Raw genomic sequence first — 11,793 nt, forward strand, 5'->3', positions numbered from 1 at the left:
ATTTTTTTTTTTTTTTTTGATAGGCAGCTTGATGTTTTTATAGAAATAGGGTTTGCGTTGCATTTTGTTTTGTTTTGTTTTTTTTTTTTTTTTTTTGTGGATAAGCGGCTTTTTTTAAAATTATTTATAGAAATACCTTTGATGAAAGTGTCTCTTCCTAATGCACCGTACGGTATTTTAAAGTATAAATTGTAAACGTGGCAAGTTCTTAAGGGGGCATTTTTCCTAATGTGGCAACACCTCCTTAATTGCAGAAAAGGCTTTTGCTATTATATATATATTGATTGATTGGTGATCGGTGGTTAGCCGTGCATAGGGGTTTAAAAAAACTTTTTTCATCATAATTAAACTCCGTGAACTCAACTATCAACTGCATGCGTTACTACTAATATTGTAGGAAAAAATGGGCTTTTTCCCTTTTCGGGAAAATTAATTAGCTTTATACCCCCTTTCCCAAATTAAGTAGGAAAATGCCCCTCTTTTAAAATTCAATTTATCAGGCCCTATAGTGGCGTTTTAAGGAGCCTATAGTGACATTTTTTAACTCGACCTCAATGAAATCGAGTTATAGGTAAAAAAAAATTGCCTATAACTCAATTTCATTGAAGTTGAGTTAAAAAAACATCACTATAGGTCTTAAAAACGTCACTATAGGCTCATTAAAACGCTACTATAGGGTTTCAGAATTTTTTTTTTCCTAACTCGATTTATTATAAATCGAGTTTTAAAATAGGGGCATTTCCCTACATAGTTTAGGAAAGGGGGTATAAAGCTAATTAATTTGCCCGAAAAGGGCAAAAGCCCATTTTGTCCTAATATTGTTTCATCTTGTAACAACGATAGCACTCCATATCATTAACATCCTTCCTTTTCCTTGATCTAGACTTTGGCCTTAATTTCTCCCTATCATAATTCTTCTCATATATATGACATATTTCTACCACAATTTTATTTGGACTACACCCCAGATGCTCTAAAATTCCAAATTATATGTTAGTTTCTTAAATTTCTTTGTTTCTAAAAGAATTGCAAACAACAAAAACTACAATATAATTCTATCCATAGGAACTATCAGACCTTCCTATTTCTCTTCTTATTTTGGAAAACCACTCTTAATTAAAATGATTAAACTTTTTTGATACTCTTTAAATTTCCAAATGCAATGAGTAAACCGCTAAACTTTGCCTCTTGTGAACTCAACAAAAAATATTTTATTTTTCAAAATTGACTTAATAATGCTCAAAGCTTAATAAAAGGTTATTGGAACGTCTTTAATTTAGTATAATTGAAGCAAATAAAGGCTTGGATTTGCCTATAAGTTTATATTCTCTGCTTTGAGCACTTTTTAGTGCTCTTAGATAAATAAACCACAACGCTCCACCTTATAAGCCAAACTAATATATATTTTCTGTAAGGGCGCTCATCATGTTGCCAAGAGTGCTTTGGTATATTGTCCAATTTTTTTTATAAAGAGAACTTGGATTCGAATTTCATCATATTTGGAAGTAGTTGTGCATAATGTATATATCATATTCTGTCTAATAAAACTAGGGTCTTAAAATATTAGGTTGTACAAATTAGGTTATATCAACATATGTGTTACATGTTTTATAATAGACTTTTACCATGTTGCTATTCTATTTGTTTTGTTTAGACCCCTACAAACTAGATTTGTTTAACCTAATTAATTAGCCAAGTAGTTACTTAGATTAATTATTCAAAACTAGATTAAACTCATGCAATCATATTACTTAGTGTGAAAAAATAAATAAGACAGCAATATGATGACTCAAGAATACCAATGAAACCAATCGTTTCAAGGTAAAAAACTTGGGGAGGATTTAACTTAGCTATCCTCAACGTAAACAAATTCACTATGATAGAATGGAAGTTTACAATAGATTTTCTCACTAAAATCTAAAGCTATCTCATGTAGAACTTACTCACATGACCACGTGCAACTCCAACTCCATAGACTCTTCTATTTGAATTTGCTGTACATAAACACTCACATTTGTGACTTTGAGATCCCACTTAAAGGTTTAGATCATCAGTAGTTTTTGATCTTGTAGCAGCAACTTTGGATCTATCAGTTCTAATAGTATGAGAATGATTTCTGATAGTGACTTTGAAAGGAGAAGGCACAGTACTTTTTAAATCTCAAAAGAGCACCTCCAAAGTCATATCAAAACGTGTCTTAGGGTTTTCTTTAAATACTAGGAGAGTTAGATTTGAAACCCTAATCACTTAATTGGCTGTTGGGCTTTAATTAAATTTTGTAAAATCTATCTTTCAATTAGTCAAACTTTTTCTCTAGATCGGTCGAACCTGGCATGTTTCGAATTATTGAACCTGCAACTTCCTTTTTCTTGTATTTTGACTTGTAGCACCTTGAACATTGTCTAATAAATCATATAGACTCTAAGATCTATATCTAGACAAGTTTGTGCTCACGATTTGCCAATTGTTCTAAACTTTTAAAATCTAACAATCTCCCCATTTGGCAATCCGTGACAAAACTTACATACACAATGAAATGCTCAAATACAAGATCAGCCATATTACAATAAAATGCCCAAACACATCACAAATTACAATCTAATACTTCTAACCCAATTGTTCTAAACTTTTAGAATCTTAAAATCTCTCCCTTTGGCAATCCGTGACAAAACTTACATACACAATGAAATGCTTAAATACAATAATAGCCATATTACAATAAAATGCCCAAACACATCACAAATTCCAATCTAATACTTCTAACCCAAAAGTTGCAAGAAGAAGTAGAAGGACTTGATCAAAATGTATCTATCTTTCCTGAAACACTCAAAAGAGCACATTAACGCATGGGTGGAAATAAAGACAGATAAATGAATAATGATGTAAGCATAAATCAAGTATGCGGTAAAGATTCAAACTAACTCTACCCCTAAGTTAGATACATCAAAAACTTTTATTTTCTCCCCCTTTCAAAAACAATTTCATCTCCCCCTAAATAAAAATAGTTAAAAACCTTTTAAACATGATTTCCCAAATTTTATCTATTTATCCCCCCTTTTTGTCACGTATTGATAAAGACAACCCAATCAAAAGGTAGACAGTAAACATATACAACTAAGGGTAAGAGAAAATAGAATATCAAGGGAATACAAAAGAAATACGCTCTATAGAAAATGGAGTTACGCTCTATAAAAAATAGAGGCAACTCCCCCTATGAAGAGCAACAACACCCCCTATGAATAACATAGGTTTTAAAAACAGCATTCTCCCCATATAAAAATTATAGGAAAAACAAAACAAGTTTTGGGAAAAGTAATTTTGGAAAAAATTTAGAAGGTGGGGAAAACTAAAGAAACACAAACCTAACTTTAAAAAAAATAATAAGTTGAGGATTCACTTGAATACAAATATTCTCTCTTTCAATATGCAAACTTGACACTATGTGATCCATAAACAAATGCATGCAAACATTTTAGGCACAATCGATTAAGACTATACAATATAGATCTCAATGAAATAAAAATTTGGCATGCAATGTGTTTTCATGTGTCAAGGTATTTTGAATTCAAATCAACCTCAAGAATAGAGAAAATATTTGCACATTTATTATTCACCATATCTCTTTAAAAAATTCCCAATTTTTAGTAGTTCACACATTTAGAAAAAATAGCATATACTAAAATATACAGAATTCAAAAATTAATCAATCAATTTTTAAATCAAATTGAGTACCCAATTTAGCAAAGTGTATGCGTGTTGTGTGTAAACAATGAGAGATATGACTACAAAAATGCAAGATGGGTGTGAATAAAACAATGTAATGCATGTCCTAATCTATATGTGCAATGCATGTGAATCCTATATATCACAAATGATGCATGAAGACTGATCGGTTAAGGACCTTAAAAAAAACTAAATTTTTTAAAGTTCGATTGGTCTAAAGGAATTGAGCATTAATCGAATCAGGCAGAGAGTTTTTTCTTTAAAACCTGAACATTTTTTATCTGTCGAAACAGTGAAAATTTTTATAACTTAAAAATCTAGAAATTTTATGCAGAAAAACAACTTGAAAGCATTATTTATGACTCAATGCAGATGAACATGGTCCAGAAAAGTTTTAAAAACATGATGCCTCTTAAATGCAAATCTCAAAACCAATCAAGAAGTTAAAATCACAAAATTTAAACTTCTAAAACCTGAAAATCTTATTTTTCTTCAAATTTTCACCCAAAACAAAAATTGCATTTACACATTTGTTCATATGCAATTAAAGATGGTCAAATTAGACAACACACAGTCTCATGTACTTGATTTAGCAAAGATTTGCATGTATTGTGTGCAACTAGTAAGTGTACAAAGTATAGAAAAAGTTATATGTAAATAGTAATCAAACAAATTTTCTACGTCATCAATCTCATTGGTTTTAAAATGACTATCACCTAAAGAGTTACATCATTTAACTCTCACATCTCCTAAAAAACACGCTTGCAATCATGTAAAAGTATTTTGATTCCTTTTGCTTTTTCTTTTTCTTTTGATTTTTTTTTTTAAATTTTTCTATTGATCACAATCAAAGATATCATACATGGGCATATAGGAGATATAAAAGAAATACCCTTATTACAAACTTTTTTTTTTAATTTTAAGATAACACCTTATTTTATCTTGCTATGCAAGTGCTACACCTTATCGAGCACGACTTTTATGATTTACACATGTGTTTATGATTGGCAATTGAGTAATAGTGGTGAGATGGTTATTTATGCATTTCTCCTAGGATTTTCTAATCCTTACGATCAAAATAATGTGACATCAAAATCAAGATCATTTGTTTAAAGACTATAAAGAACTCACACAATTAAGTACTGTATAGCACAAACTAGCAAAGTGTAAAAAATAGCTGATCAAAGCTAAATAAGGTACATAGTCATGAAATGCAAATTTCATTGGCCAACCTTAATTATACACTTTTTATGTTTTTCCCAAAAATAAAAAAGCACACATTATGCTAAAAGAATAAAATGCAAAAGCAATGCATGGCAACACGTAATGCATAAACAAAGCTCAACTAAGCTATAGAGAGTGCATAAATAAGAAATATCAATTTCTTAATTAACCCATGGGTACATATACGATCTAGTACATACTCATACAAAATCAAAAATAGTTTATGCACTCAGTTATGCAACATATACTTTCTATATTTCTTCACAATATCAAGCATGTTCTAAGTCAAGAAAGAGATATCATAATTCATGTAATCTTCAATAAAAATAAAACTAGATACAAAAATAACATATTTTTGTCTTTTTGAAAATTTTCAATGTTTTTGGATTTTTTTTAATAATTAAAACAAACTGAAAACAAAACAACAAAAAACTGAAAGAAAACATGTCCACAAATAAGAAAAAGAATTAATCAAAGACAAGTAAACAACACTCACCTTAGCAAATCTTTTCTCACCCATACAACACGCATCTTTGGCTTTGTAGGTGAAAAACCATGAGAAATAGAGTGTATTTGAAGGATTACACAATTTTTATGAGAAAGACTGAAATCTTCCAATCTACTTTCACAACCCAACAAACTTAAATTTTTCAAAAGCATATAAAACAATTTATGAGGACTTGTAACAGGAGTAATATCATCACATATCCTATACTAAAACACAGAATGCTTAAATTTCAATTTATGATAGTTAGGACGAATGTAACCACGGACATCACAAAAGTGACAAACATGAAAAAATTTAGGAACATATGTATTCCTAACAGCAGATCTAGTCTCAAGTTTTAGTTTTTGCCTCAACAAAAAACAATTTGGTTTAATATGACCAGCAACACCACAAAGGTGATAGGTAGGCACAAAAACATATTTCTCCTGCGATCTAACAGTAGGTTTAGATAGAGGTTTAGAAACTTTAGCGTCTATATCAGAACTTTTACTTTTGTCTAACCTAACAAAATAAGCCTTATCTTTATGATTCCTCTTGAAAAGAGGAACATAAACTTTGTCATATTTAGGCTTAAGAGGAACAAAAACATAAACAAATCTGTTATTAATAGCAAGTTTGGTATTAGATAAATTTTCAAGTTTAGCTTCAGACTCAGCTAACTTTTGTTTCAAACTTTTCATCATTTCATCTTGAGAGGAAAATTGATTTCTTAAAAATTCATTCTTTTTATTAGATTCATCTAATCTCACAATCAATTCCTCTTTTTCAAGATTAGCCAATTTTAACTCTTTCTTGAATTTCTTAGCAATTTTCATAGATTTAAATAATTCCTTACGGAGAGTTTCACAGACATCAATAAAATTAATAGAAACATTAGTTTCCTTTTTATTCAAACCATCACAGCTAAAAGCAATAAGGCACTTAAAATTAACTATGATAATAGGGATCAAGGATCTCACTCAGGACGTTAATCTAATTAGAGTGAACCCGCTTTGATATCATTTGTTTTTTCTGTTTAGACCCCTACAAACCAGATTTGTTTAACCTAATTAATTAGCAAGTAGTTACTCAGATTAATTGTTCATATCTAGGTTAAACTCATGCAATCATATTACTTGGTGCGGAAAAACAAATAAGACAGCAATATGATGACCTAGGAAAACCAATGAAACCAATCGTTTTAAGGTAAAAACCTGATAAGAATTTAACCTAGCTATCCTCAAGGTAAACAAATTCACTGTGATAGAATGAAAGTTTATAATAGATTTTCTCCCTAAAATCTAAAGCTACCTCATGTAGAACTTATTCACACGACCATGTGCAACTCTGACTCCATGGACTCAATCTGAATTTATTGTGCACAAACACCCACGTTTATGACTTTGAGATCTCACTCAAATGTTTAGATCATCTGCAGTTGTTGATCTTGTAGCAGCAACTTTAAATCTACATTCTAATAGTATGAGAATGTTTTCTAGTAGTGACTTTGAAAGGAGAAAGCACAATACCTTTTAGATCTCAAAAGAGCACCTCCAAAGTCATATCAAAATGTGTCTTAGGGTTTCCTTTAAATACTAGGAGAATTACATCTAAAACCCTAATCACTTAATGAGCTTAACGAGCTGTTGAGCTTTAATTAAATTCTGCAGAATCCGTCTTTCGATTGGTCGAACCTGTTCTCTCAATCGGTGGAACCTAGCATGTTTCGAATTCCTGAACTTGCAGCTTCCTTTTTCTTGTATTCTGACTTGCCACACCTTGAGTATTGTCTAATAAATCCTATAAACTCTAAGATCTATATCTAGACAAGTTTACGCTCACAATTTGTCAATTATTCTAAACTTATAGTACCTAACATATTCAATTATTAAGATAGTTTACTATAAATGAAATTCTATTATCAAAATATTAAATGATCTCTTACATGTATAGGAGACGTGCCTTCTTACGCTCTCGTGCTAAAGCTCTTTTGATATGTTCCACATGTATCACAAACTTCATGGGTTTCTTCCTCTTTGATAGTGGTACTATTTTTAAAATCTTTTTTTATAACATTTCTTGGTGGCTCCTAATTCATTTGAAAATCTTCATTGCACTCAAATTTTCATTATGCCTCCACCTAGTGTTGGATGGGTGTTAGAATATATTAGGATATTATATATCAAGATATTACCATAAATAATATAAGCTAATATTTTCTATAATACCGATGGATACAATGTATATCTTCTATACTATAATCGTAATGTATTTCTATTAATATATACATTGAATTCATTGTAATACACAATTTAACATAATTCAACATCATGCATATGTAATTGCTAAAGGTTTTTTTTATTGCAGACGTAATCCATCAAATCGAATCACATTAATTTTCTTGTTTTTGCTTTCTTTTCTACATTATTTTCTTTTTCCTATTTCAATATAAAGGACAATAGCAACACTAACTATGGCTGCCGCTAGAGGTGTACATGGGTCGGGTTGAGGAGTTTTTTCAATCCAACCCACCATAGTGGGTTAAAAAAATCCAACCAAACCCAACGAATCACAGGGGTCCAACTCAACTCAACTCACGTGGATTGGGTTGGACCTATGAGTTGGACATTTTTTTTTAATTACTATTATTATTATTATTATTAAATTGAGCATAAGAACATCACTACCACAAATAATAGCAAATTTATGACCAAATAATCATGAGCATAACACCATACAAACACAAACTATATGAAAAAAAATTAAGGGTTTGGGATTTATTTAGGAGGAGGGGCAAAAAAGTAAATAATAAAATTATATAATACATATTTTAAAAATTTTAAAAAATATATTAAATATAGTTGGGTTGGGTTAGGTGGATTTGTAAATCTCATGACCTGAACCCAACCCAATCCACTGTAAAAAAAATTTCATAACTCAACCTAACCCACCAACCCTTAAAAATCAACTCCACACTATAAGTTAGGTTGAATTGGGTTGGTTTTGGCAGGTTCACTGCACAACCCTAGCTACCGCCAACATGTGACCTAGAATGAAACCTATAATGGGAACTGGGAAGAGTTGATCAATTAGCCATGATATCAGAATGCATCTTTCCATTAACTAGATCGATCTTCCTAGTTGATATGTAAAACACTTTTTTTGGTCAACTAATGGATGTTCCCCCCCCACAAATGGGCCACTACTTTTTTTTCTTCTTTTTTTGTTTCATTTTTTAGGGGGGGTGTGTTTGGAGTAGCTTGAAGCATGACAAGGTGTATTTCACTTGAGTGTTACAATACCTACCATCAATCTTAATTTTCATTTAGTCTGTTTAAGGTGATGCCACTTCCTTTAAGGTGATGCTACTTTCTAACCCATGTAGATTCCGTCATTTAGGGTCTATTTGAATACTGCTTATTTTGTTGAAAATGAAAACTTATTATTGAAAGTACTGTAGATAAAGGTAAAAATTAATTGAAATAGTACAATAGAACTTATGAATAATACCAAAAAATGTAATGAGTCTTATAAATAGTAGCAAAAATAATCTAAATAATAAAATAATTTTAATTTTTCATCTCTATCCAAATGAAGACTTATACATCTCCCAAATCTATGGAAATAAACATAATTTTTTTTTCCTCATTTTTATGACCCTATTTGTTAATTAAATAAGTTGTACATAAAATTGGGCTTTGAAAAAGTTTTTTTGCATAAAATTTGCAGTTGTCTGGCGCCAAAAGAGAAAAAAGAAATTCAAAAGGAATAAAACTAAAAAACCCATGAAATCTATGGGCGGTGCCGGTACATTCATATCAAGTATTATAGAAGTGAGATGAAGCCAAAGTCTTGTGTCAGAAATTTATTAAAGTTCAATTTTAGGGGAAGAAAATTGAAAAATGAAATTTCAAAAGGGTACTCTGGTCACTGCATATGGAACTGTCATTCAATGAACAGCGCAAAGATACAAAAATCATGTCCCCTATTTCACATATTCCCTTAATTTTTACCCTTCAAACTTTTTCCTGTCACAGTCCCAACCTACTGTACCGTCCAATTCCTTTCCATTTCCACAAAAGCCCTAACACAATTCCTCTCTCTCTCTCACACTCCACAAAGAAGAGGAATAGTTTTAATAATCCATTAAAACAAGCAAGTGATAAGTTGCTTCACCTTTTTTTAGAAAAAAGACCTAATCCCTTAAAACATTTTCAGAAACCAAAGCTACCGAAAAATTCCTTCAGTGAAAATGTGAAATATCCTTCCACGTTTTCTAGTATTAATTGCTCAAAAAAAGAAACTCCAAGATAGAAAAAAAAGAGGAGAGAGAGAGAGAGAGAGAGAGGGAGAGGAAAGAGGAACAGTCTTCTCAGTCTCTCCAATCAATCTCATCACATATTCACTTGTTGGAATATCAAGATCTTCTTTTGCTTCACCGTCTGCAGTTTTAGTCCCTTCCTCTCTTTCTTCAAAAATGGAAATTATGTAAATATCAATCAGTAATCAAGCTTGTGTCATTCTTGCTTTCTATTTTTTTATTAATTTTTTTTCTTTAACTTTTTTTTCCTTCAGTATTGTTGTTTTCATTAACAGTAACACCTGAACGGAATAAAATAGAATCATCCTATAGCTCTCTCTCTATAGAGAGCTAAGCATCCTTTCTTCAACTAAACCCTTCTTTCTCTCTTTCTCTCTCAGTTCACAGTCCTAAGATCATCCTATAGCTCTAAAAGAAGAAAGCTTGGATAGAGACACAACATCGATCAGCCACCATATCCAAGAACCAAGGGCTCATTAATTGTTGCTCTCGAGATCCAAGGCATTTTAACCAATCGAAAACACAAACACCCAAAAAGGAGATCCATCCATGGATTCAATTCCGGAATTAATGGAGAGTTCCAACTCAGAGCACACAAGCATGAGTACTGATACCAACACCAACAACAACAACAATAACAGCGCAGTATTAGTTGGCTCAAGCTCTTCTTCCCCAGTTTCTGCTCCTAGCAGCAGCCGCTATGAAAACCAGAAGCGCCGTGACTGGAACACCTTTGGCCAATACCTCAAGAACCACCGCCCTCCTCTTTCACTCTCAAGATGCAGCGGTGCTCACGTCCTTGAATTCCTCCGGTATAATCAGATTTAACTAGAAGCTTAAAGCTTAAACTATTAGACTACTTTTCTTTTCCCCTTTTTGTTAACATAATTTTTCAAAACTCTTCGAAAACCTGACTATTCCCTCATACGCGTGTGGAGTTTCCGTCTCACACATGCGCGTCTTATAAGATAGTGTTGAACCCAAAATCAGTTAAAATATTAGACTTGTTGTCAGTGAAGAAAGCTTAAGGCTTAGGCTCATTTGAACTATATATACTGCAGGTACCTTGACCAATTTGGGAAGACCAAGGTGCACACTCCAATCTGCCCTTTCTTTGGGCACCCTAACCCTCCGGCGCCTTGCCCGTGCCCACTGCGACAGGCGTGGGGAAGCCTCGACGCACTCATCGGACGCCTTCGAGCAGCCTTCGAAGAGAACGGAGGGAAGCCAGAAGCAAACCCATTTGGGGCTCGAGCTGTTAGGCTGTATCTCCGTGAGGTTCGTGATTTACAGTCAAAAGCAAGAGGGATCAGTTATGAGAAAAAGAAGCGGAAACGCCCACAGCAACAGTTGACACCACAGGTACCGCCGCTGCTACCACCACCAGGTCATGCAACTCATCATCAATAAGCCAATCCATTCTCTATCTATCTATCAAAAAAAACTACTCTCCAAATACCGGTCCCTCCTCTTATTAATATTGCTTGTTTGCTTTAAGGTTTTTAGTGTATTTTCATTAGGGTTAGTTAATTTTCTAAAGTTGCTAGCTATTCTAGACTGAACTCTGTCTGTTTATTCAGTTTGCTTTTATCGAAGCAGTGGCATGGATCTGAGGTATTATTATTCTGCTTTTGATGCAAACAGTACTGTTAGTATTACTTATAGTAGACTAGTAGTAGTGGCACTGGAAAAAGTGATCAGTAGGGGAGAGGGAATGGTGATTATGTTCTAATGTTGATTATGTTCTAATGTTGTGCTGAGCATATATATATTCATGTATGGCAAGCCAGAAATTTGCATATTATTTCATGTCTTTCATCTCTCATTTCTGAAGGCTGGTTTCTCTTCTCCCCTTCTTTAATGGGTGTTGCAGAAAATTCAGTTACATTGTTTTCTAAGGCTTGAAATGACTACTCTACATAAGGATCTTATATATGTCAGACATGTCGACCACTATACATATACTTTGTGTTATACCTGTGTTTCATGTCAGTCGTCAGCGGTCATTCATTCATTTTTGTGGTAAGAGTCTTTATTT

At 32.4% G+C, this 11,793-nt stretch overlaps 1 protein-coding gene across 2 annotated transcripts; it reads left to right on the top strand.

The window, feature by feature from the left end:
• The first annotated feature begins 9,523 nt into the window (after positions 1–9,523).
• Positions 9,524–11,559, top strand: LOC126698471 (protein LIGHT-DEPENDENT SHORT HYPOCOTYLS 3-like). Of its 2 annotated transcripts, XM_050395724.1 has the most exons (3): positions 9,524–9,922; positions 10,136–10,567; positions 10,817–11,559. In XM_050395724.1, exons 2-3 carry the CDS (start codon positions 10,305–10,307, stop codon positions 11,163–11,165), a joined length of 612 nt encoding a protein of 203 aa, XP_050251681.1. In that variant the 5' UTR covers positions 9,524–9,922; positions 10,136–10,304; the 3' UTR covers positions 11,166–11,559. The 2 variants fall into 2 exon arrangements, with proteins under 2 accessions (XP_050251681.1, XP_050251680.1); XM_050395723.1 differs by lacking the exon at positions 9,524–9,922 and having other exon boundaries at positions 9,935–10,567.
• The last annotated feature ends 234 nt before the right edge of the window (positions 11,560–11,793 follow it).

The sequence above is a fragment of the Quercus robur genome, chromosome 9, assembly GCF_932294415.1.
Source record: "Quercus robur chromosome 9, dhQueRobu3.1, whole genome shotgun sequence".
In the NCBI taxonomy this organism is placed as follows: Eukaryota; Viridiplantae; Streptophyta; class Magnoliopsida; order Fagales; family Fagaceae; genus Quercus; species Quercus robur.

Bases quoted from the DNA above. Each gene is read 5' to 3' on its own strand.
- LOC126698471 (XM_050395724.1), top strand. From the start codon at position 10,305: ATGGATTCAATTCCGGAATTAATGGAGAGTTCCAACTCAGAGCACACA. The intron at 10,568-10,816 runs GTATAATCAGAT...TATATACTGCAG, and splicing joins CACGTCCTTGAATTCCTCCG to GTACCTTGACCAATTTGGGA.